This window comes from Passer domesticus, chromosome 1, assembly GCF_036417665.1.
Source record: "Passer domesticus isolate bPasDom1 chromosome 1, bPasDom1.hap1, whole genome shotgun sequence".
NCBI classification, from domain to species: Eukaryota; Metazoa; Chordata; class Aves; order Passeriformes; family Passeridae; genus Passer; species Passer domesticus.
The window spans coordinates 17,410,086-17,437,312 of record NC_087474.1 but is presented as its reverse complement, the minus strand read 5'-3'; the positions used below and the strand labels follow the sequence as shown (position 1 = coordinate 17,437,312).

The following is a 27,227-nucleotide window of genomic DNA, read 5'->3' as shown; positions in this document are numbered from 1 at the left end:
TGGTCCAAAGCATAAATTAGAAGGACAGCATCTTCAAGATAAGAGTATGTCCAGAGACAACAGTAGTGTAGAATGAGTTTTTCCCCCCCACATTTTAAACCAGAAATTATTTTTCCTTTAAGGAAGGAGGATAAGGTTGGAGTAGTCATCTTCAGATGCAGAAATGGAAAGAATTTCCAGTGTAGTGATTCTGTTTTGTGACTAGTCAAGTTTGACAGGGATTTCATGGGGATGGGAGGAGGGCAGAAGTATTTTGCATGAATTCCAGGTTGTTTTCCCCAGAAAATCAAAATGGCCAAGCAAAGATTGCCATCTCCAGAATAGTGACTGTTTGTTTCCTGCAGAAACTTAGAATGAAAAAAAAAGTTGGAACCTGCTCTGCCCCGAGTGATTTTTTTTCTGTTTGTTTGTTTCCCAGATAGGCAGCAGCCAGCACTTGCTTGCTAAAAGAAAGTGCATCAGGCCTGTGTGTAACAGCTCCACTTGAGAAGTGTGTGTTAGGAGTGATTCAGCTTCTAAAGTGTGTCATTCTTTGAAACAAATTTGAGTGGGAAACTGAGGATAGAAAGGGGAATCGTTCCTTGCCCAATGTCAGTCAAGGTTCTGTGATGCAAGAGAGAATATTTGGCAGTAATTCTCTGTTACTCAGTTTCTGAGTGCTAGTGGGAACTCTTCCAAAATAAATCTAGTCCAATAGTCTAAATGCCTTATTTTGTAGTTTACTTTCTGTGTGGTTGCTTTTGAATTAGAGTTAATGAATTTCCTACTGCTGTCACAACAGACTTATTTAGAAGAAGACCAAAGAGTTCTAAAGTTTACAGCAACAAGACACTGCTACTCCATGATCTGTATGGCCCTGTTCACTTGAGTGAATGGTCAAGATAAAAGGAAGTAGTTGGAAGGTTCTTGCCTATTTTCCTGCTCTAAGTAATGTTAAATACATTTGAATTTAATTAAAAATGCTGATAGGAATCCTGGCTTGGACCTCTTTGGAGGAGTAGACTTTGCAGTAAACAGGATAGATGAAAGGAAGAGATCAAATAGAGGAGGTCACCAAATACAGCTGCCTCTGGAACAAAGAGCTGGGCTGGGCCCAGTGCAGGAAAGCCTCATCCTGTGCCAGGCGCATCTGTCCTTTACAGCACTTCTGCAAAAGTCCTAGAAGGAAAGGTTGGATATCTTGCCTTCCTGTAGGTGTTTTAGTGGAGACCATAGGATCTCTGTGTAGCTGCTTTCACACTCTCAGAATTATTTTTTTTAAGTGCTGTAAAGAAAGAAATACTAGGTTTGCTGAAGATACAAAAATTATGACAGTGGTGAAAGCTCCTCAAGCAGTTGGTCCTGCAGAGTAATTGGAGGTGATGGAAAGCATCTTGACACAGAGAAAGAAAGTGGTTTTAAGATAAGGTGGAAACTAGAGGTAAAAGTTTTTAATTATGTTCAATGCACAGGTATGGTCTAAGCCTATATATACTTCTCTCAATTCTCAGTTAATTGGATGTGAATATAAGGCTTGTACAGCACCAGGAATTGTTTTTTCTTTGTTTTGTTTCTCCAGAACTTGTTCCATTGTAGTTATTTGTCTACTGTCTCTTCTTACATTCAAACATGACTTTAAGAAAATACAGTCTCCTTGAGGACCAGCACAGTTGCTATTATTTCTGAACCTGTGGGGGTTTTTTTTGTAATTGTGTTGTAACATTTTGTGTCCTTTCTTCAAATAGTAACTACCATTTGATTTTTCATCTCTTTCCTTATTATAAGTTGTACCAGCTAAAGTAATTTGCAGTAGAACATTTTGTGCTGATGCTTAAATGTCATCACCAAACTTTACATGGTTTGTACTGTCATGAAATGCAAGGCATTGGTCATGGGGAGGCATGCTGCTTGGAAGTATTTTCAGACTGAAGGCTTTTTAGGCTGTTCCAAAAGTGAAAGCTGTATCAGCTAATCTTGAAAAAACAAAATATATAAATCTTACGTTTGGAACAATTCAAACCATGTATGTATGTAAACATTGTTAAATGTGGTTTTATATTTTGTCATGTCTAGGTATGTCATAAAGGTCAGAAATGTGTCATGTGGCCTGGACCTAGCTCCTGGGTTAAGTGATTCTAGTCTCTTTAAATTTCAGTGGATTTGAGATCATCAGAATTGAACTGTCTGATACATTCTGGTTTAATGTCCCAGCCATCAGGTTCTTAGCTTTTTTAGGGTCAGGACACTGCAGGCTGAAGTGTTCCTTTCCCTCTCCCCCAACCACTTCTGACAGGCTCTTTTATATTAGTAAAATTATTTTTCCCCTTTTCTTTTTTTTTCTCCTATCTGTTAAATAATCTTGTTTTTATATTATCTCAAGCCAAGAGCTCAAATGTAATATCTGTACAGCAAATGCAAGTGAACTCCTTGTAAGTGTTCCTGCTTCACTGAAATACCTTCAGTGTAGATCATAAGAACAGTGTGAGGTCCCCTTAGGAATTTCAGCAGCTGTTTGACCATGCAACTGATGTTAGAGGGAAGGACAGAAAAATACCCTCCCACAGAGGGTATAGATGAGATAGAAGATAACAGATGATACATGGCATTGGCCCCAACTCATATGTTTGTTTTTACTTCTGATTTGTCATATAAAGTATTTAGTGGTTTTTGATATGAAACATAACTTGCTAATGACACCATACCTGCCAAGGAGAGTTCATGAGAAGATGTCAGTGATGACCACATTCTGAAGTACTGATTTCTGCAAGTGCTAAATGAATTCACATTGATCTAACAATACTGGAGGATCTATCTTTTGTCATTGGTACACAGGAGGCCTCTTTCAGCTCCCAGTGGCCTTAACAGAAGGGTGAGCAGATCCCAGCTATATTACAGACCTGTTCCATAGGTTCAGTTTACTTGCTTTTTTTATGTGTCCCCCTGAAACCTGTGTTACTCTGTCTTGTGAACATGCTGGGAGGTTGTACCTCTCATGACAGTGCAGCTTTTGTCTAGACTATTTACCTTCCTAAATTTTATTTAGCATGGCCTCCATGGTTAGTTTTTTGTGTCCTTCCAGCCCCTTCAGAGCCATGTATAGATGATTTGGCTATTTTCTTCTTGCTGGGAGCAATTTGGTTTTGGTGTAAAATAAAAGTGAGACTTTTACTGCTTCTCTACTTACTTTTTTTTTCTTTTTAGGGAAAGAAGTATGCTACAGGTGTAACTTCTTATAGCCTGCATCCCTTGGACTATTCCTTGCTCTGAGGTCCTCAGCTTTTCCTTGTCATGGAGTGCCTGTTGAACACCTGGGTGTTTGCTGCTTGCCATTAGGCAGTGATCCCCCAGTGTGGCACTGTCACACCAAAAGGCCTTTGTTCAGTGCTAATAAACATAGGAGCCCTTGAGAAGGCAAGTCTTGCTTTCTTTCACTGTTGCTCAACTAGATCTTTATATTTGTAAAAAAAATCAGTGGAAAGGACTGAGAGAGCTGATATGAAGAGACCTGTAGCTCTGAGTGTTCATTGTTCTGTTGTAACACGTCTCCATTTTCAGAGACCTCTGCTTTCTGGCTAAGGTGTAAAGTCCTAAATGTTAATTCATGGAGCTGGCTGCTACAGGGACATTTAAGGATCACAATACAAGTAATTTTCCCTTCCCAGACCTTACGAGTCACTTTCTTTATATAACCATTTGGATCTCATTTCAACCCTTACGGAAGAGTCTGTTAAACTAACATGAAGAGCTTCCACATACAGATTGGTCATCTTTGATCATCCTTGTTCTCTTTCACTGAGCTTTTTTCAGTTCTACTTTAGTGGAGGGTATTAAATGTGATAGTGATGACCCCTGCTTTAGCCTCTACCCCTTTCCCAATAATCCTGAGCACTCTGTATACTTCTGCAGGTAAAGTTTCTCCTCCACTGCTGAGCAAGAGCTGGGATCTATATGGAACTGTCTGTTCTAACATTGAGTTTATTCTGGTTAGTAGTAATCTGTTTGGGGTCCATCACTGCATATGTGAGGTTGGAGTTGGGTTCCCTGCATGAGCTCCATTTCACTTTCCATTTTGTTATCCAGTCATTCAGTCTGTAACTTTTTATAGTTTCCCTTGCTGCTACTTTTACATTTTTTATGCTTAGCTGATATACTGTGAACTCATCAGTGAAAACACATCATAAATAATAACATGATAAGAAAACCTACAACTCTTCTGTCTGGAGTGTAATGTATTATGGATATTGGTCTTCAAGTCAGTCATTGCTTACAGCAGATGAAATGTAATTTGGTGTAGTTCAATGTAGAGGTTCTACTGGCATGATGAGTGAGGAACACGCCAGTGTCTTCTCACCAGGATCTCCAGATGGAGTTTCCCGTGCACACGGTAACACATGCATTTTATGTATGTTTAAATATAATTTCATTTCTTGTGTAAACTTTAAGATGTATTTTATAGATATTTGTATACACCTTATTTCTACATGTGCCTTTTTTCTGATTTCAGAATTGTTTTGTACCTATGAAAATGGGCAGAAACGTCAGCAGTGCTACCCAATGCCAACTTCATTTCAGCGGAACACCTGGATTTCCTACATGTTCAAATTCCCTGGAAGAGTAAATTAGCAGGCTTTTAGGAGTAAAGGCAAATGTTTAGAAAAATTTCTGCTTACCAAATTGGCTTTTGTCTTCCTACTGCAACTCAGGTGTAGTGTGTTTGCTGAGACCTCTTTTGCTGGACATTGTCCCGAGTGTCCGCCAGACCGCTGCCTTGGCTCTTGGGAGACTCGCTGATTATGACGTGGGGCTGGCAGAGGTGATCGTGAAGGCAGGAATTCTTCCACAGCTCATATGTGTACTGCCTGAGGAGAATGTAAGGCATGATTGTTCTCTTAAGTAATATTTTTTTCAAGTATTATACAGGGAAAGGGAAATCTTTCTGGATCAGCAGCTGCTGTTATTCTAATAGGACATTAAATGTATTGAAGTCAGAGCAACGTGTATGTTTGAACCCCTGAGAGATCACTGTGTACTGTATCCTGAAGTCTGACTTCAAGTAAGCTTGACTTTAAAATATTGTATTACCGTTTGATGCACTACAGGAAATACATTCATTGCACTGTAACATTTTTAAAATGTTGAGTGATGCTTTGTAAAAAGTCCCTCTTCAAAAAGGAGACAATTTGGAAGCTGTGGTGATAATTGACTTGGTTTTGTCCGTAATACCAGACATGTGTAAAATACTTATAAAACCCCTGAAGTTCTGTAATGGAATACTTTGTATCTCCAAATGCAGACCTTTGGAAATCTGTAGTGTGAGAAATAACAAACCTCTGACACAGGAAAATATACAGAAAGGTTTTCATCTTCATATTTGTCAAAACCAAACAAAGTACAGTCACAATTGCAATGCACATAGATCTGTTGGTCACTTCCACTCTTCAAGCTCTGTGTCTCTTTCAGCTTTGATTTTTTGAATGATGCTAACCTAGCATCATTCAAATTAACAGAAATACTTTCAAGTAAGGTTCCTAGCAGCTGGAAACTGACAGCCAAAGTGTTAAGTGCACTTATATCACAACCACATTTATGTTGCAGCTTGGATTTATGAAAAGTAGGTTTTCAATGGAAATATAGTCTGGAAAACCATATATTTTCATTTTCAATCTTTGGAGGAAAAAAAATATCTAAATGTATGAATTGCATACTTTTTGTGCCTATAGAAGCATTGCCTATACAATTAAAATTGGAAAAGAAAACACTAAAGAAAAACTTTGATGGCAAGATACTGGTATAGTATGAAAATAAAGTCAAGATTTTAATTAGACAAGGTTATAAACATTTTGGTTATTTTATTTCTATTTTTAAGGGAACAAAACTCTACCCACTGTTGGTTGGAAACTACCCCCTGCTACAACTTGAAACCCTCACTAAATTAGTTCAAGTACCCTGAGATAGAGTAATTAGCAAGACTTGTGTGAGGTCATGGAAAGCCTGCTATGTCTTGGCGAGGGCAAGAGGAGGAAACTCAACCAGTTCATGCAGAGTTTAGCAAGCAGACAGTTTGTCACTTCCCACAGGCAAAGAAACCTTTTCCATTCCACTCACTTGTAGTGTATCAACATCTGTATTTAAGGGTGAGATTCTTTGAGCACACAATAAATACTGTTTCTACGGATTTATTGGGAACAGTCACAGGGTAACATCCCAGATCAATGTTTTGTCAATTAAACTGAGCAAAATTCAGTTTTACAGCATATTCTGTCTATGCCTGTGAATACGGTTTGTTTCTAAAGAATGTGTTTTGAATAATGAAAACAAAGAAGTGTTTTTCTTTGCCAGGAGCATAATTACTTAACAGAAACAACATACCCATATTTGTACAGACTTATGTAAACAAATATGGCTCCATTGAGTTCAGCAAAACTTACAGTAACTTACATTATCTGGGGATTGGAGCATTTGTCTGTACTGTTTCCCTTAACTTCTGTTCCCCCTAAATGAGGTTTAATGCTTTGCTTGTAAATTATGTTTAATGTACCTGCTTGTAGACCTTAACTTAGAAAACTGGATTTTTGGAATAAAGGGATTATATCAGTACTGGTAAACTAAGGAAGGTAAGGGCATGTTTTGGAGCACTGAAAGATGACTGTGCTCATTAATCAGTAACATGCTCTCTGATGTGGTTTTAGCCAATACAAGCCATCAAACTACTCAACAATGCTTGGACATGGTTTGAGGGATAGGACAAGGCAGGAAGAGTTTCCAGTGGCATAGATGAGCCGTTGTGCTTTGAGGAAAGAGGAGTTTAGGTGCACGGATGTGTTATGCTGTGTCACCTTCCTTTAGGGCCAGGGAGTGGGTCTGGGTGCGTTTTATTTCCTGGGGGCCATTGCTGGTACTGTTCTGTTGCCATATCTCAGTGGTTTAGATCAGGCTTTTGAAGGTGTTTGGGTACCTGACAGGATACACAAAAGCACTCACGTGGTTCTTTGTTTTTCTGGACTTGGTCCAGAAGGGATGTGGGCTTTGCATTGTTTAAATTTTGGGTGCCTTGACAGTAGGACTAGCACTGCAGAGTGCCCAGGCTCCCTGTGCAGAGCAGGGGAGAGCCAAGCATCTTGGGATGAGATCAAAGCCAGCTGGCATAGGGAGAGAGCCCTCTAGAGCTTGTCCATAGGGATCATCTGTCAGGGCCCAGGCTGGAGAGCATGCTCCAGGCACACAGACATAGCAGCAGGTTACTTGTGTCCCCATGAATCTTGTCCTTCACGAGGGAGGGGAACAACCTGTCTTTCTCACAACATGGTTTTCTCTGGCCAGAGTACTTTAACTGGGCTCTGGATTTTGAAAATGTAAGGCAGTAGAGGAAACTTCAGCTTCCATATCCTAATGGTGGATATAAAACTGCAGGAGGAGAGTGAAATGCAATTTTTTGAGGGAAGACTTAACTGTGCTTTTAGAAGAAATCACTGCTGCAGTTTACGTGGGAGCCCCATGCTGTGTGCAGTGTCATGCATTGTATATACATACTGAAACCATTATTTGGTCCAGCACTGAGGGAGATGGGCAGAATTGAGACAAGAGCTTAGACTTTGTGTGCTCTTAAGACAAAAGGGCCAGGTGCTTAGTCCTCTTCAAAGGGAGCTTTTTCTGGACACAGGCAGAAGTAAAATTGCAGTCTGCTTGGACAAAATTGGAGGTTGTTAAGTATTGGGTGTTGGTGGGATGGGTTTTCAGTATCCTGGCTGTGGGTTTTAGGCAGTATTTAGGCATTTCAGGATTCAGTTCCTAAACTCTTGTATTGGATCTAATTCTTTCTGTCTCATTTTCCTGTTTGCAAATGTAACTAGTGTTTTCTCACAGAGATATTGTGAGAGTATCTGTTTTAGAAAGTGGAAAATGTTGTAAGTGTTACAGATGGGTAGAATTATTTTAGGACCTTGCCCTGCATAACCTGTGTAATCTGGTTAAATATGTTAAGAGTTACTGTTTTTGCAGCTCTTGTTCACGACTCACTTAAACAAACAGACTTACTTAGACTACTCTCTTTTTCCCATATCCTCTTAGCTCTCTCATTTTTTTCTGTTTGTTTATGCACTTGCTGCAGATTTTATATCATGAGCTGTCCCAAAGAACTGTAGGCTAATTGTCTGTGTGATGTCCAGTGGTCCTGATTTGGATCTGTATGAGATATTGCTGCTACTAAAAAAGTCTAATTTAGGCATGTCTGTACTATATTGTGCTTCAAACTTCTTAATGTTAGTGAAAGTTTGTTTGTTTCTGATTTGTCTAGCGTTACTACAAGAAAGCAGCTGCATTTGTGCTAAGAGCAATTGCTAAACATTCTCCACAACTAGCTCAGGCAATAGTTCATAGTGGAGCACTGGAAATGCTGGCGATTTGCTTGGAAGATTTTGACCCTGGAGTCAAAGAAGGTGCATCTTGGGCATTTGGGTACATTGCCCGACACAATGCAGGTAACAAGTTTCATGTGTGGTTTTTTTTACCTTAATGTCATGTGATAACAATAATGAATTGTGTTGTTTTGGTAAATAGAACAAGATGATTTTTCTTCTCTACTGTTACAAAATTTTAAATTTGGGATGGAACCCTAGTGTGACTGTACCATTCCAGCAATGCTGTAGCTTTTTGTGGGAGACTGGCATACCTGACACCAGCAGCACCCAGTTATGAGAGGTGCTTTAAGAGAAGATGTTTTGGGCCCGTGATCAGAAAAGGACACTCTGCTTTATTCCTCTTCATTAACAGATTTCTGAATCTTTATATATTGTGTAGGTGTTACTGCAGAACCAGGTCTCTTGCTTGATATTAGTTCTTTGATATACATAGTTGAATGAAGAAGCCTGGGGAGAAGCAAGTTTCTTTCATTCATTACAGTAGTGTTTGCAGGATGAATAGGCCAAATTTATTGCACTATGTTATCATTAGCCAGTGGACCACACTACTCTCTGGGAGTCAGGAATAGATCCTAGGAATCCAATATTGAGCCGTCTCACAGGCAGTTGTATAACTCACTGGTGGTGTCATGTTCCTATTTAAACACTGATCCACATGGTTGATGCTTCTTCTACCAGCTATTTATATAGTTCAAGTAAAAGTTTAGACTGTGAATGAAAGAACTGAGGGAAGAAACTGCTAGCTGGAAGGGGTGGGAGAAATGGTTAGTGTTTGTATTATTCAAAGTTAAACTAATTATAGGATCATAACATTAACTCATGGTTTTATATTTGGTTTTGGCTCTAAAACATACATAGACTGATTTTGAAAGTGCTTTTCTTTGTTTTTTAATCAATACAGAATGCTGGAGTGCAGAAGGCATGGGGGACTCCCCCTTCCCACTTAGTGGGTTAGCTTACTGGGACAGTCTCCAGAGTTGTTAGCACCTTTCTAACTGACTGCATTTTCTGGGGAACAAATTAATTCTTGGGACACCTCTCTGGTAATGATCTTTTATCATTTGGTCATCAGGATTGAATTCCACCGTTGATGGAAAATAATTGTTCCTTCCATCTGAAAGATATTTATTTAAATATCAAAAGTGTTCATTTGTGTAAATGTGTGTAGTATGTGTGTGTCTGCGTCAGTCTTAACATAAACATTTCTGCAGTTTTGTTATGTCACTAAATCAATATTGACTCACTTCAATTGCCCTTCATGCTATTCACTGCATGAATGCTGATGGAGCTTTAGGGTGATCCAGTTCACTCTGTGACAGCATTGTCTGCAAAGATGTAGGTGATGTGGGGGTATTGAAGACAAAAAATTCCTTGTACAAATTTTTATTCCATGGTTATGAATAATTTATTTGCTGATGGTGAATGGGTGCATACCTTATGTCAATTTACAATGACAATAAGAACAGCATCCTCAGAAATTAGGTTGAAATTGAGAGTGCTACCAAGCTGCAAGCATCAGGACATAGACAGATCACGAGATGTAATCAGTAAAAGAACCCTGAATGCCAACAAAAAAACACCAAAAGACCCCTGAAAAAACTGCCCAGCTACAGCCAGTTTAGGGGATTTACCTGCCTCTATAACAGTCACAGGATGCCTCTAAAATGATTATTGAAAGTAGAGGAGTTATACTGAGAAAAGATCACTCTGCATCATATGTTTCTTACACTGCTACAAGGATGCCTTTGCAACTTGATATTGCTGGAGATGGGATACAGAGATAGAGAAATGGGATACAGCAATAGCTGGTGTTTACTGTTCTAGAAACTCTGGATTAAACTGACATGCTCCTGTTGACAAAATTTGGTGTTTATGATTTTCTGTCATTGACTGTCTGTGGACACATAATGCAGTTTTAACTTTAAAAATAGACATGGGTGTGAAATGGTTCCCCCCAGCCAAAGAAGGTTTTTCAGTTTCAAAAATTGTTAGAGTTTTGAACTGGGACAATATTGAGACAAGACTTTTTCTCTCTCCTGAAAAAATTGGGGGTAGGGAGACTTGTTTGCCCCAGTAAGAAAAGTTGGATAATTAGGGCATGTCTCTGGGATTAAAGTCCTGATCTGTTTTAGGCAGGATGTGAACCTCTGTCCTTGTGAGTGCACTCAAAGCCTCCTGGCATTCAGTGATAATTGTGTGCAATGGTGAGGCTCTCTCTGCTTTTAATCAGAAATTGCATCCATGACCCAGTAAAGCTACTAAGAACTGCAGTGTATGTTCTCATGAAAAGACTTACATTCTGAGAAATTGAGGCTTCCCCCCCACCCCCCAACAATGAAAACATTCTCTGCTTAGCAAGTTCTATATTGACTTCATATAAAAATCTTTTAAAATGCAGTTGTTCTGGGAACAGATGTCTCCAGAAGGCCTGTGAGATTTTAGGTAAAGACAAATGTCTCATGAGGTTTCAAGATGTTAGAAATCTTGCTAGGTCAGATTCCAGAATTTAGAAACTGTTCGTGCAGTTCTGTTCTTTCTTTCCCTTTGAGCTGAATTTCAGATACTGATCTTGCTCCAAAGTGTACAAATCAATGTGCTGTGATTTTGCCATTCATTATTTTTACTGATTGGGTTTAAAAAGAAGTGTAAAGTGTTTCAAATACCATAGATACCGTCAGGTCCATGAAAAATATTTTGTAACATTTTACTTACACCATATTCAGTTAAAATGCAAAATTGTTTTCTTTGAAGTATGCAAATAATTTGGCTTTCCATTTTCTTTGTCTGCATTAAAGGGGTAATTTATTAATTGTCTTATACCTGCTTCAGTATATTGTAAATTGGTAGGAAAACAAAAATAAGCAACACTGTTGATACTGAAGCTTATTGCTAAGAGCAGAATTTTGCTCATTTTCTGTCATACAGTGGAGTGTAGCTCAGCTTAGAAGGGACCTTGGTAGATCTCTAGTCCAGCTTCCTGCTCAAAGCAGCATCAGCTGCAAGAACCGGTTCCTCAGCTCTTCAGTGATTTGAGTCTAACCTCCATCCTCCTGGTGAGAGGTTTTCTCACTGGTTCCAGGGGAATCTTTAGCACTGTGGTTGTAGAGGCCTGCATCAATCTCTGATTTTGAAGTGCAGCCTTTGGCTACTTGTGGGGATTAAAGTCTTTCTATGTGCCTATAACATGATCACACAGTCCTCAGAAAAATACAGTATTGGTGGTTGTCTTGGTCAAAACCTGTTGTTTCATGTGGATGCACCTGCTACCACAGCAAGATCTGTTTGAGAGCCCTGGTCTGAACTGAAATTTGCATTTCCTTCCAGCCAGGGGTGTTGCTGCTGCTCTGCTATGGGGATATAATATTGTATATTGTCAATATAATATTGAGATGATTTTCTTTCTCTGGGGACAACCTGGACGTTCACTTTCTCACCTTCATCTTTTTTTATCATCCTCATTGGTTTTTATAATCCATGTTATTATTGCCAATGTGATAATATTAGTGGGGTTTTTCTATTAGCACCTTAAGCTAGTTTAGAATAATCCTGTAAGACTTCCCATTGTTTTCGGTGGGTATGTAGGTAGGATCTTGACTCCACTTTGTTGGCTTTCCCCTCTTCCTGATCACAGAAACTCATGACAAGTCTTCAACCTACTTTAAATTAATTTCTTCATCCCTGATGAGTACTTTTGTATTGAGACAAACCAGCACAACTCTAGTACAACATCTAGTTGTACTAGAACTGGTAGCATTCTCAGACTCCAAAATCTATCTTTATTATATTAGTCTTTCTTCTACATCCATTTGAGTCTTGTCTGTAGTGTCTCCACTTGCTAAAATCTTCCTTGTGTAGATCTGGATGAAAGTGGTGCATTTTTGGTCAGTTTTGAGCCATAGTTCTCTTGTATCTGAACAAACAGAGTTCAGTTTCCTACTTTCACGCATGTAGGGAGATGTTCAACTTTGTCGTCATGTAGCTGGAGAAGTTCCTTTAGTTGTACCCCAATGTGAATTCCAAGCCTGTGGTTTTCATAACCTTCTTTGGAATTAAATGAGGTTCATACATTAGCTTTTCTTTGCTGTCTTTCTCCTCTGCAGCTATGGGACTTGTCCTGGCCCTTATTATACAGCCTTGGTGTAGTATTTGGAAGAGTATTTTTGTAATTTGTTTTAGTTATTTTAATTTTTTCTGAGTGAATATTTGCTTTTAAAAATTTCTTATTGCCAAGTTTGTTTTCGCCTCTAACTCCTTCTCAGTGTAAATTTTTTCCCACCTCTGTCTGTATTTCTAAATGGATGGCAAAGTTTAATGAATCCTTTGGTGTATAATCTGCATTAAAGATGTTCTACAAGAGGAAGATTAATTGAGCCTTTTCTTGAGGGAAAAAAAAAAGAATTACAATTTATAATAGAATCATTAATACTTAGAATTGTAATTTTTGGCTGAATTTGGAGGGAAACAAGATGGGAAGTACTGTATTTCCTTTCTTCCCTGCCTCAGCTTTTCTGTTTTTCTGACAGTCCATTTACAACTTGTCTGTCTTGACACATGGTCCAGCCCTCCATGTGGTAAGTTATTAGCCATGAACCTTATAAACACCACTGGAAGAAAAACCATTTAATTACCCATGACCAACAGTAACCATCAGTATTTAAATGATATCAGACTTCTAGCAGCAAGAGCTGATCTAAATTGAATCAGATTTACTTTGCTCTTTCAAAATAACTTTTACAGTTACTTTTACATGCCTGAGTGTAGCTGTGACCTGAAATATTGCTCCTTCTCTCCCTGCTTGAACTTCATTATTTTAGCTCCTAAGACATCAAAGAAGCCCCTTCTTCTAGCACCATGTCCCTCTTGACATCAGATTCTTGACTTTAGCATTTCCCAGCAGACTGTGGGCAATGGAGCTCTGCTTGGTCTGAAGTTCTGAGGCACAACTGGAGGGGTTAATCTGAGCAGTGGGTCAGTAGATCACCATGGATTCCACGATCTGAAGAAACTGGGCATGGTTTTTTCCATGAAAAGCTGACTGTAACTTATACCACTTATACTGATTAGCTCCTTTTCAGGTTTGTTTTTACATACATTTCAGGTATATTTCACTGCATATTTTTAAAACTGAAGACACTGCATTTGAGTTTGTTGAAATCTTATGATTTGTGTATTTTAAGGATGCATGCACTTTATTTTCAGTCAAATATTTATTTGAAAAATGAACTTTGTAGAGTTAATTTTACAGATTCACAGAACGTGAAAATTGTTGTGAATTGGAAGGGACCCACAAGGATCATCAAGCTCAACTGTTAAGTAAATGGCCTGTACAGGGGTTGAACCCACAACTTTGCCATTATTAGCACCATGCTCTAGCCAACTAAGCTAGTTTCAGGGTATTGTATTAGTTTAAAAATTATTGCATTATTTAATTTTTTGATGTAATATCTATATTTTCTATATTTTTTATGTAATATCTATATTTTATTTAAAATATTGTATCATAAAATAACATACAGTGTAAATATTTGACTTATCACATGTATTGCAGTGTGTGGCTATAACTCACTAATTGAAAACAAATCTGGTCTGGAACATTATTTGGATATTAACAACGTAACGATGACATGACGTACAGATTTCATGAAAAACTATATTAGTCTATGTATATTTAATGAAGTATGCTGTATTTTTCTTAGTATGAAAATCTCTTTATGGATGGACTATAAATCAAAAGCTAAGTTAGAGTCTTGAAATACAACAGCCATATGTTGCCATGGTACTGTAAGTCAAGATAAATGTTAAAGATAATAATGGATATGCATAATAAGGTGTAGCAAAACTGAACGAAGAACCTAATAGATTATTGAATCCCCTATGGTTTTTACCACTTTTTCAACACTATTTTAAAATAGCACAGCTTGGTTATAATATAAATTTTGCTTCTGATACCCAGTAATTCTCATTTTAGGACTGTGATTAATGCTGCATACACAGAGAGAGCTAATGAATTTCTAATAGTGTAATTTTTGTCCATGTCAGCTAATCACATACTCAGATTTTTTTTTTTTTTTGTTTAAGGTGCAGTTAGTTAAGGATATTGTGCTAATCTCAGACACACAATATCACTGATGATATTTCTCATTTGTGTAATTGTGTATGATAACATTTTCTTGTCATTAAAGTATAAATTCTGTCTCATCCCACGTACGGTAGCAAAGACTAGTTTTGATCACCAAGTTCCATTTTTGCAATCTTTTATGTAAGATAAATCTTTTATGTATGTTTTTTGTATTTTTGTTTTTGGCATTTGATCTATGCTAATATCTGCTTATCATTTAAAGAGGGTAAAATGCTCTCTAATTAGCCGGTTGATAAAATTTTGGTACTTTGGCTTTCTGTGTTGTTGTTAGCCATGCATAAAATGCTTTCCTATTGATCAGTGCAGAATAGCCAGGGTTTAAACAGCTGACATCTGCTTACTTTAAAAAAAGAAAAAGAAAACAGAATAACAAACCATTTCAGCCTAATCTACCTCAAATGTGTGCATGTAAATGGGGGTCCATCTATTGACCTGCATTCTTTTCAGTTGTGGATTGGTCCACACGGTTTATGAAACCAGGAGGGCTGATTTGAAATGCAGATGTCGAGACAGTGAGCTACACCCTCCCCTTTTTCCTTTGCTGTATCTGTCAGGGTGAAAAATGGCTTGCACAAGGGTCAGTCACCCATACTCACTTAATTACTTTCCTTGGACCTACAGAACTGTCACAAGCTGTGGTGGATGCAGGCGCTGTTCCTCTTTTAGTGCTCTGTATCCAGGAGCCAGAAATTGCTTTGAAAAGGATTGCTGCTTCAACTCTCAGTGATATTTCAAAGCATTCTCCAGAGTTAGCACAGACAGTAGTGGATGCAGGAGCTATTGCTCACTTAGCTCAGATGATCCTGAACCCTGATGCTAAACTGAAGGTACATTTATTTTTTTTTAAATCTCCATTATACCAGTCATTACTTGAGATTGAATCAAAAGACATGGATATGCATATTTATTTAGAAGCTCTTGGTTTGGGTGTTAACAAAATGTAACTATATAGTTAGTGACAAAGAGTTCTGCACATATTTACAAATTTAGCTACTGGATATAAACTGCAGCTCTGTGAGGAACAGCTAAACTAATCTTTAAAGTGAGAAGTATGGGATTTTTTAAAGAATATATAGTATATGAAGAATGCAACAGATACTTTTAATAGGTAAGATTTGCACATTTCAGTTACAAAAAAGGTTTTGCATACTAAAGATTATATGATAAGCCAGTTAATAGTGAACTTATTGTATTTTAGAATGTACTGTCTGATGTGAATAGCTGTTGTCAAAGGTTTAATCACTAGTGTTTGACAAAAAAATATTGCGTATTATAAATTTTCTGTCTTACTCTACCAAACAGAAGACAACATGAAAATGCCACAAAAATTTCTTAATAGAAGATCTGACAGATCAAATTTGTGTAAATAAAAATACTTTATATAGATTTTAGTAAATTTTAAATGACAGTTTAAAATGGTGTGTGTATATATATATATATATATATATTTAAATACATACAAGCTTGAACGGGATAAAACAAAAGAGAAAGTTTTATTCAGAAACAGCAAATGTTATGTGCCATTATATTTGTGAATGAATTGACTCAGTGAATTGTAAAATAGCTGTAATTGTTTTCCCTATTCTGCTTTGTTTTCCTTGATGCAATAGATTTTTGTGTGCAGGGGGAGCGTGTGTTGTGGGATGTTTGTATACTATTGATTTTATAACAATTTTTATTTACTAGCGTCAGGTGCTGTCAGCTCTAAGCCAAATAGCAAAGCATTCAGTGGATCTTGCAGAGTTGGTGGTTGAAGCAGAAATTTTCCCAGTTGTGCTCACATGCCTGAAGGACTCAGATGAATATGTCAAGAAAAATGGTGCAACTTTAATTAGAGAGATAGCAAAGCACACGCCCGAGGTAAAACCTTGAAAATGCAAATACAAGGTCATATCATTAGATTTTACACTTTAAATAAAATACAGGATTATTCTGTCATTTGCTTTTCGAAAGGGAGGGCAAATGGCTGTTTGGCATGTTCATTGGAAAATATGGAAATGCTGATATTATGAGATGTGTATTGAATATGAATTGGGTTAGGAAACTGGGAATCATAAAATGTATACCTAGCTACTTCATTCTATGAGATATCAGCACAGAGAGGGAGTTCTTGGCTGACAGTACTGTCAGTCCTAGATATTAAAAACATTATGAGAAAAGCCTCACAGAAGTCACGATACCAGCTAATAAATTGCAAGATCATCCTTTAACAATAATAGATGGTGTGTGTCTTTTAAAAAATCTTCAGGGGTGCTGGGATCACATTTTAATTATTTTTCCAATGACAGCGAAGGTGAAAAATTCTCTTATTTATTATTAACCTGATTGTAACTTGAGTTTGTAATTTGAGTTTGAGCATTTAGAGTGTTTTTGCCATAGGAAGGTGGGGATGTTTGGCAAAGTCAATACAAAATAAATAGGAAAACCATATAATTATAACTATGGTAATCTGCCAGACCACAGAGATAATTAAAAGGCTCTAAATATGACTTTGGAATGAAATATAAGCGATGTATTTGTGGAACACACTAATGCTGAGCACAGTAATTTCAAAATCATGATGCACACTTAACAACTGAGAAGTGTTTAAACATGAATGTTGTGCAGTTTCTTCAGCCTGCCAGTCTTTAAGCTGATGATAAAAGTTTACAGTCTTGGCACATTTCCTGCTTTCTCTCTGTACCTCATGGGCAATGCAACTTCACCTCCTCAAAAAGTAAAGAAATTATCATTATCAAAAGGGGGCCCTAGAGTCAGAAGCCAGAGCCCAAACTCAGGATTGCAGGTAAAGCCAGAAGAGCTTCTGGCAGCAGATCCTCCACACAAGAGGAACTGGCCATGCTAGCAGCTCTCCAGAGGAGCACTAGGAGGCATCTTGGTGACTCCCAATGGGAAGTCACGGTCCGTGTCTGACTTGGAGTGACAGAGGTGACTGGCCAGCTCTGGGAACTCTGTTCAAGCAACACACGTTGCAGTGGAGACTGGCTGCCAAATGGGATTTCTGGAGGACTTGGCTGTGTCATTTGAGACTCCTGGCTTTTGGATCTCGACTCTCTAGCTGCACATGCAGTAAAATTCCTGTGAAGGTCAGCAGCAGAGGGACTTGGAGCGAGGGCTGAGGGACACGGCAGGAGCTCTGCACATCCAGGTGCACGTGGCTGTGTCCAGATGTAGCACTTGGTTGCCACTGGCTGTAATTCACAATTGTGTTAACAGATTTTCCTAAGTACTAACTGAAAGTTTCATCTGGCTGTTTCACGAAGAAAACAATCCCCTTTTAAAGGCTTTAAGACAAAGGTGGATTTCATATTTATAGCAATCACCTGGATTGGGAATTCATGTGCTGCAGTTTTGTTCATTTAATTTTGACTTTTAAGAACATGTTCCTTTTGCTTTGGAATCTGTAGGGAGAATGGGATATACCTAAAAACGTGGAAGAAAATAATAATAATTTTGATTTCTATGCATTATTGATATAATACATATTCTACTGCTGTCCCTCAAGTGATGTGACAAGTTTGCTTTTGGTAGAAACCTGTGTTGCATAGCTTGATTAACATTTATAAGCAAGGCTATGTCATTTAGCATTCTGGGGCAGACTCCATTACCCATCAAGTGTGTTCCCTGGACACTTCCCTCAGAGCATGCTAACATGGCAGAATGGTGCAGGCCAAGTCAGTTTTGCACATCCAGAACAGTTGTCCTTGGCTTCAAGCCTCGGCGTGAGGATCCACAAGGGATTTTGTGCCACAGAGGTAATTTGGAATGCAGGTGAGAGGAGGAATGGGCCTTTCCCTCTGGCTCTGCACAGAACATAGGATGTTGGTTTGGGAATGAGAGGCCACTAGGATGAAACAGTATCTGGCTCATTAGGTGCATCTTCAAGATCAGTCGTGTGATAGGCTGTCATTTGCACTTTTCTCTGGTGTGTGATGATGGAGTTGGGAATATGTCAACAGCATCAAGGATTCAGAACTCTGATTTCCTTGCAGTAAAGTCAATCAAAAACAAAGTAGCAAATGAGCCTCATTCCTGAAAACTTGATGCTGCACTTAGTTCCCAACAGTCTGTATGATACATGACTCTGATTCCAGCTTTATTTTGTAAAACAGCAGCAATACATTAAAAGGCTTCTCTGATGTGGTTCTTTATGCTTGTAGATACTTCAGCGTATCTAATCTGTTCTGTCTATCTTTTCAGCTTTCCCAGTTTATAGTAAATTCAGGTGGAGTTGCTGCTGTGGTTGATTGTATTGGCAGCTGCAGAGGGACCATCAGACTGCCTGGCATCATGGCACTTGGGTATGTGGCGGCTCATTCCGAGAACCTGTCAATGGCAGTCATTGTCTCCAAGGTTAGCTATCACTTTGTTGTCTTCCTGTAGCTCTTCAGCGGTATTCTTTGGTGCAGATACAAATTAACATAGGCAGAGAATGTATTTTGTGACAGGATTATATACTTGCTCTCCATGAATGCACTTTCTCCTAGTATGGCTGCTTTCTATGACTGAAATTCTGTGGCAACCTGCTAAAATGGTGTTGAACCTTTTACAGAACACTGTGGATTAGTTGGTATTACAGTGTGTGATTTTTCTGTGTTGCAATTGCATGGGTACAGAAAATAAGTCACTGAATTTCTGTTGTCTGCTTCCTCTTAAAATGTGTATTTGTGGCTGCAGTGAAAGCTTCTTTGGAGCAACTGTGTTTAATGGCATGTTCTTCATTTACAAACATGGCTCTGCAAGTACTGCAGGATTATCTTGCAACAGCCATCTTCAGACTTGAACAGACCTCAGTTTATTATCTATTGTGGTTTGATTCAGTTGTGCAAGTGACATTTCAAATGAGTAAAGTTATATGTTTTCAAGTTTAAATAAATTCTGCTGGGCAATGATATAGAAGAGGGAGAATTTGCAATGTTTGCAGTAGGTGAAATTAGTGCCTGGCTTAGTAGTCTGATGTGAATAATGCTAATTAATGACAGAAGGAAGGAAACAATTTCACTAACATTTTTGACCCATTTTCACACTATATCAGGCATTTAAAATGTATGTATGAGTGGAGCAACAAAACAATATAAATAAAGGAATAGAAATGTCTTCTAGTAGAAATGCAAGTTGAAAAATGGAAGTTGCTACAACATCATGTAGTATGAAGGGAAAGTAGGAGTGATCAAAAAAATGCTCTTCTGTGTTTTAAAACTAAGGGAATTGATGCTTTTTTTGGCTATCTCTGGAGGCCCTTCTTCTCTGGATGTGTCTCTCTTTCCACTTTTAGCGATGCCTAGAGCAAATATGCTCCTGCTTTTGAGTGCTTGACATTAAGTGGGATGAAACCAGGATTAAGTTCTGGAGGAAGCCCCTAAGTTAGATTTTTGAAGTATTATAATGATTCCTATCATAACTGAATGGAACTGCTGTGAGAGCTGTTTCAGGGATCTGGGCAAACTTTGATGAAATTAAATATGTTAATGATTGATCTACAAAAGAAATAATAACAAACCCGAATAAACCCAAAACCCATTAAAAAAAACAAACTGCTTCAGGGGAGATTAAGCTTGTGGAGTAGTACACAGTGCTGAGGATGGGGCTTGGTAAACTGGAACCATTCGAAAGAAATGCACTGTGGCATAACCATATGCAGTTAGACACTGATGATGTGAAGTGATAGATCCATTCCACGGTACTCTAAGCTGAAAGGATGGATTTTGAGCAATGATTTTTGGGATCATACTGGACAAACACTTCATTCTGGTCTTCTGCTGTAATGCAGTGGCAAAAACCCCCACAATTTAGTCCTTTGTGGTATGAAAGAGTAGAAGATGAAGCATTATTGGAAAAGAGAAGTTAATCTATTTGTTTTAGTAATATATGTAGTTCTACTGTCTGTATTTGAAAAGTGTCTTGGGGAAAAAACCCAAAACAACAAAGCAGAAAACTGCAGGAAAGAGTAAAGAAGGATTCATGGGATATGGAGAAAAAGGTTTTTTTGATAGAGATTTAGTAGCCTTGCCTTGCCTAAAGTAGCATGAAATGTTTCCTATTGGAGTGTTTTGGCATAAAATACCAGCTACTAATTAGTTGTGGAGAAAGTATAAAGATCCTGAACCAGAACAACTTTAGTAACAGCTGGATGTGAGGTCTCCACCTCTCAATGTCTGCAAATCAAAAGTTGAAGCCCTTCTTGAAGTGATTGGGTGAGTCAAACATGAACTACTGGACTCAAGAAGAGGTTGATAAGTTGAAATTTAGTGCTGTGGATAGTAAAAAAAGAAAGACTCAATGATTGAACCCTTCTGGTCTTAAACTGATTTCATAGAATCATAAGCACTCAAATTATTTTATTTTCAGTCTGAGAAAAACTGCCACCTTTACCTAGTACAGCCTGAATTATGTTGTGTATTCTTTTTATACCTTAAATTTGCATGTTTGTTCAAACTGCTCTCTGACTTAGAACATTGAATCTGTTTATGTGTAACTATATTTATTAAGATTTATTAAAAATTCTTACTAATCAGGATGCTGTAAAAGTATGACACCACTAGCATGCATTCTCTTACAGCTTTTTTCAGAAGAGTGTAAATAGAGAAACATTTTCTGACTCTCTGTATCTGTTTCGTATTGTCATTCCCTGGTCTACATTTGTAAAGGCTGTGCTTTTGATTAATGCTGCAGGGAATACCTCCACTGTGTGCCTGCTTGGTAGAAGAACATGAAGATCATATTAAGGCAGCAGCTGCTTGGGCCCTGGGACAGATTGGAAGGCACACTACTGAGCATGCACGTCATGTTGCAGTAGCAAACGTGCTGCCCACGCTGCTCGACATCTTTGCGGACGCAGGCAGCTCAGAAGATCTTAAAGCAAAAGCAAGTAGATTTGTAGTATTTGCATTAACATGGTGTATTCATTGTAATCAAGAGGTTTGAGTGCTTAAAAACTACGAAGTTATGTGTTTTTATTGATGCTCACCGAGTCACAGCTTTCCTGTGTGCGGTGTCTGGAGGCCGTGTCACTTGTTAGGGGACTGGCTGGTCCTAATGCGTGTGCATATGGTGTATGCCACATCATATGCTACAGCCACCACAGTCTAATCCCTTTTTTTTTTTCCCCAGTTTAGATCAGAGTTGCATAGACCCATTTGCTGTAATTTCTTGTGACTCATTTCTAATTATCCACCTCTTTTTTGCAAGTATAAGCTCTTGTAGAAAATATTACAGTCCTTGTAATAATTGTGCCTACATTTTTATTATTATGATAAAACTGTAACAGCTAATCAAGGCTCTGCTCTTTAAAACATGCAACTGCCCATATTTAGGGCCTTTCCCTGTGTGGGAGCCAGTAGAGTTGCAGTTTAGTAAAGTGTGTTTCTGAGCAACAGTAAGAGTGTAATAGGACAGGATATGATCTCCCATGTTGCACTATGCTTCTGTACATTCCACTGAAATACCACATTCCATGTAAAGTACCTTTTATATAGTAATTTCCAGTAATCCCAAAAATATTGAAGCCAAATTACCTGTACCTGTAATCCTGCCCAAGAAGGTTACTTCTGCTTGTATCAGTCAACACTGAGTTTGTTTCCAGAAATATGCACCAATGCACAATTGTTTCACTCTCTCTTTTCCCCCCTGCCTGGACAGTACTGCACTTTGCTATCCCAGACCAGCAGCCTCTCCTAGTAAGCCACTTCTAAAATACAATCTTTTAAAATATGTTTTGATTTAACTTTCTTATTATATTAGAGTACTTCAATTTACCTAAAGGGTCTACTCCAGCTTTCATTATAGTCAAAGGAAAATTGCCATTACTTTGACTGTAGATAACATAATAATAATAATATGATGCACTGTAGGTTTTGAGGTTTAATAAATCTAAGTAGAGAATTGATTCTTCATTAAGTAACCTGATAGATATAATAGTTTCTATTCAGAAATTGCTAATTGAAAATTCTGATCAATTTGCTTTTTTGATCAGACTTCAGTGATATATATGAATTCTTGTTGTTTTCATTGATATCTTACTACAGAAAGTTTATTTTGCATTTCAATAGACTAAGAAAGCCTTAAAGAACATTCTTCAGAAATGCACGTATCTACCAGCACTTGAACCACTGCTTCATGAGGCCCCTTCCAGTATTTTGCAGTATATTATTGGGCAGTTTAGTAAGGTAAGAAAAGGCTCTTCTTGGTGAGTAATATGTTAATTGCTAATTGTTTCCCATTTAGCCACTCTAAAGGTGTCATTGTTTTCTCAGGATCCTCAAGCATCCCCTTCCAAAGCAGTTTGGATCCTGTTCTTTTGTCTTATACAGCTGGATACTGTTTCATTTGGAATCTGCCATAATTCATCCTAAGACTGGGAAAACAGTTTCTTATAAGCAAGGTGTTTTTTCCTTCCTTGCCTCTTGAGATTAAGTGGAATATTAACTCATGTGCAAATATTTTCTCTTGAGCCAATGTATCACATAAATCCCAGTCACATCTGTTTTAGATAAACTACAAGCTGTCTGTACAGCACTGACTTAAGTCAGCTATTTTACAATAATATAAAGGCTTCACTCCTTTTATCCTGATTAATTTTCAGTCTCAAATAAGTGTAAAAATTCCAAATCTTTTCTTATCCCTCTCAAAATTTTGCAAGGTAGCTGTTAAATACATTGTTGATTTGAATGCAGCATGTAAAAGTGATACAATTTATTCAAAATATTTAAAATATGTAAGTAATTGCTAACTAACTGGGAGACTTGCAATGTCTGTCATGTTCAGCTCATGCTGGGAATTCTGTTCAACTATAGACTATGTTTAGTGCAATACTCTGCAGTGTAACCTGTTAGCAGGGTATACCAAGCTTTGTTGGTGAGATGTTCTTTCTGGAAATGGCCAAGTAAAACACTCTTGATACTCGGTTTTGGTCATGACAGATCTGGAAGCACTGCTGTTGGTAGTGCAGATTCCTGATTATGTTGCCACAGTTTCATTTCTCTTGTCTTCTTGGTAGGGCTGTTCAAAGAATGGAGATTTGTACAGAATCCAGTCCCTTTTGCTTCTCTGTTCTGACTGGAGCTATTAATGAGCCAAGTGCATAGCAATTGGTTATCCAGTGTATATTTGAACATTGCTTGCTATTGAAATAGTTTTGTGCCCTTCATATCAGCTGATATTTTGTTTAGTTTCAATTATCTCTTTTGCCTATATGTTATTAAATACACTTGTCTGGCGTTTGTTCTTCTGAAGTGTACTCTTAATTTTAAGTTCTCTGTAGTAAAAGCATTTTTCTCTCCTGCTTGGCAATTTCCTATTCTTAGAGCTGTGGTCTGTTACTTCTGTGGGCTTATTTATGGCACAGTAAAAGCCTTATTTCCAAGCTGTGTTTCAAAATGGGGTGCTGTTTGTTTTTTGTGCAGGACTGAGCATTTTAACATTAGCGTTTTCAGAGCCTGTGCAGTTCTGTGCTGTCTCAGGTTGGACTGGGGGAAGAGGCTGTGTCTCAGAGGTGCTCTCTCTCTTTAGGGCCTCTTCCCAGAGAGTTTTCCGCTGTCTTATCCAGCCTGGAAGTCACAGTGTGGAGGAGGAAGGCAGGGAAAGGGCCATATCCTGTCTCCTTGCTAGTTCCTCCTTGGCAGTTCTTGTTGTGGGAGATATGTGAAAACAGACGTCTGTTCAGTTCCCACAACGAAAAAAATCACAGTTGTTCCTGACACTTCTGTGGAGCATAGAATAGAGAGAAGTCTTTGTGCTCTCCTGCTTTTTCTTTACCTGTCTGTTGATTTTGTACAGCCTAGAGGAACCACAGAAATGCAGGTTGTTTGCCTGTATGCATGGAAGAAATTTTGTCCTTTTTCTTCATCCTTTTAGGCATTCCCTTCCTCATTTGAGGCTCTTGTTTTACACTGAAACACAGTCAAATTTATGGCTTAATGTCTGAGCAATGTGGAAGCTTACAAAATGCTTTTGCCCTCATAATCTGTAACTCTCAGAGTTGGTTTTAAACGCATCTGGTTTTGCTGTAGATGCAGCTGACATCTTGCATTATCTTTCTATCTTTTTCTCTCTATTTTTTTTTAATAATATTGCAGCCCTATGGGCCTATGGACTACATGCTGTCATTCTCCCTCGCCTGGCCCAGCCCCCACCTCCCTCCCTCCCTCCCTGCCTGCCGTCCTCTGGACAGAGCTGCGTATTGGCATCACTCAGGGAGCACAGAATGTTATTGTCTCATCATTTCTGCTTCTCATCCCCTTTGGCTGCAGAAACTTCACGTTTTTGCTTTGTGTGTGTGTTTGTAAAAGGCTTCCATGGCTACACAGTGTGTTAAAGGATTTTAATATCTAGGAATTTAATAGTAGCATGTAATGCTTCAAGGCTGTATTGTTCACTTGCAACAATTCTCAGTATTGTCTTCATGCACTAATCTATACTAGATCATTATAACGATATAAAATTCAGCTCTACAATTAAACTGTGGGAATTGACATAAAAGACCTGAATAACTTGGTTTAAGTGGAACAGATGCTGTTGTTATTCCATGTTAGTGTTCTGTTTTGATTATCCATTTTTTCTCCACAATCTTACTGTCTCTGTAGGAATAATTCAAGAAATATTATTTATGTAAGACTAAATATTAAATTAATTATTTTATGTATGTTATGTATTAAAGTACATGATGAATTATGTTGTAATCATAAAGGGCTGGTTTCTGGGTTTTTTTCCCTATACAGCTGGGTGTTATAATACAGTAGTCATTACAGATGTTGTTTCTCTGATTTTCCATTTTATCTGTCTTCTGAATTAAAAACAAATAAGCAATATTTGAGCCTAGTGGCATACAGATGAATTCAAAAGATTTTTTAAAAATGTACTGTTCTGTGTGTAGGTGTTACCACATGACAGTAAAGCACGTCGTCTCTTTGTAACAACTGGTGGACTTAAAAAGGTTCAAGAAATAAAAGCAGAACCTGGGTCACTTCTTCAGGAATATATCAACACTATTAACAATTGCTATCCAGAGGAAATAGTAAGGTAGGAAAAATGAAATTTAAAGAATTCATACTTGTAACATTGTTAGATGTTTTTCACAGGAACAACACAAAAGAAGGATTTAAAATAGTAATTTAACTCCTGTGTGAATTTTGCTTTTAATAAAACCAAAGTATAACATTTGGTTAATTGCCCCAGCAGTAACACAACCTCTGGACACAAACATTAGAATGCTTTCTCTTTTTGTATTTGGAATCAGATTTCTTTGTCTGTCAACAAAGCCCAAATAATCAGGCTCTTGCAGGAAAGTGTGACAAAAAGTCAGTCCTGCACTGCCCAGATGGACTCTGAGTCTTCAGTACAACCACTCATATTTATGAATGTCTGTGAGAAATTTATTTTGGTGGATTTATTTGTGGATTTCTTAGGCTCCAAAAATATAGGTATTGGTGAATCTTTGGTTGCATCCTTGACTTTCATAATAGTGTGTCTGACCTAGAGTATTCAGAGGCTCCTTTGAAACTTCCTCTGATGCACAGAGGGTCCAGAGGCTCTCCTGCACAGTTGGTCTGCCCACAGCTGCCCTTCCTCCCTGAGCCTCATCACAAGGCTTAAGTGTTATATAAAAGGACCATACACCAGCTGTCTGCACCGAGTTGAACTTTGCCCTTAATGAATACAGAAACACTATTAAATAGCTTACAGTCAAAATGTCACCATCCTAAATTGTAATAATGAGAGAAATGCCCTCCTAGATTCTAGATATCCATTTACCAGTCCTTCACTCCATCAACACATCAGAAGGATGTTGTACTCATGTACTCCCTCTACAGGCTCTGAAAATCTGCATCATCAATTTTAATTATAGCAGCAGAGTTCTTCAGCTAATAGTAGCTAGAAACTATGTCTCACAAAATGAAGCTCTGTTTGTGTCTACAAAGACACAGTGGCTGTCAAATGGGTAAAAGCAAAGTGATAAAGAAATTTTATTCTGCAGCTAGTACTTCAGAGGGAAAGAGGAATTTTGTTTATGCTTTTCTGGATATTAATAATGTTTTTTTTGTTATACCTATTTTTTCCCCTGTAAATGAAAAAAGGTTACTCATCCAGCCTGGGATGTAATAAAGGAAAAGGCCTCTCTGAGCATCTCTTGCTTGCCTGTCTGTGCTTCTGCCTGATGTTGGTTGTGCTGCCTGAGGCACAGTAGCTGTGATAGAATCCAGCTCTGGGTTTGTCCTGGAGACCTGGACCTTATTTTAGGCTGTTTGCAGACTGAATACAGTAATGCATTGGAAAGTTAGCTTTACAAATCACAGAACTAGTAAGAGGTTTAAAAAGAGTTTAATTATGCAGAAATTATTCAGAAAAATGAAAATTAGCAAAGTAAATAGGGAAATCCCTTGAAGGGAAAGCATTGGAAATTTTTTGGAGTATATTTTAGGCCTACATTACATGGAGGTGTGTTCCTGTCTCTTTATAATTGAAGCATTCAGGGCTCAGAGGTGGCAATTGACATGCCTGAAAAACTAGAAATATACTGAGATGTATATGTTTTTAGAATAATAAAGTATTAAATTTCAGATACTCTTAACTGGAAAACAAGAACTAAATGCAGCTTTGATGCTGGCATATTGGATGCATGTAGTGGGTCCATTGTGGAAAACCAGTTGAATGACAGCAGGACAGTAATGGGACCACAGAGTCCTACTCTAATGAAA

At 38.0% G+C, this 27,227-nt stretch overlaps 1 protein-coding gene across 2 annotated transcripts in view; it reads left to right on the top strand.

Moving 5' to 3' along the window:
- Nucleotides 1-27,227, top strand: part of SPAG6 (sperm associated antigen 6) — a 34,157-nt gene that overhangs the window by 6,171 nt on the left and 759 nt on the right. For both annotated transcript variants that reach the window (XM_064408301.1, XM_064408291.1), the window contains 8 exons: nucleotides 4,683-4,849; nucleotides 8,273-8,456; nucleotides 15,157-15,362; nucleotides 16,222-16,395; nucleotides 18,736-18,888; nucleotides 21,208-21,399; nucleotides 22,584-22,700; nucleotides 25,406-25,551. In XM_064408301.1, coding sequence (XP_064264371.1) covers nucleotides 4,683-4,849; nucleotides 8,273-8,456; nucleotides 15,157-15,362; nucleotides 16,222-16,395; nucleotides 18,736-18,888; nucleotides 21,208-21,399; nucleotides 22,584-22,700; nucleotides 25,406-25,551 — 1,339 coding nt within the window. The remainder of the gene's footprint in view (nucleotides 1-4,682; nucleotides 4,850-8,272; nucleotides 8,457-15,156; nucleotides 15,363-16,221; nucleotides 16,396-18,735; nucleotides 18,889-21,207; nucleotides 21,400-22,583; nucleotides 22,701-25,405; nucleotides 25,552-27,227) is intronic.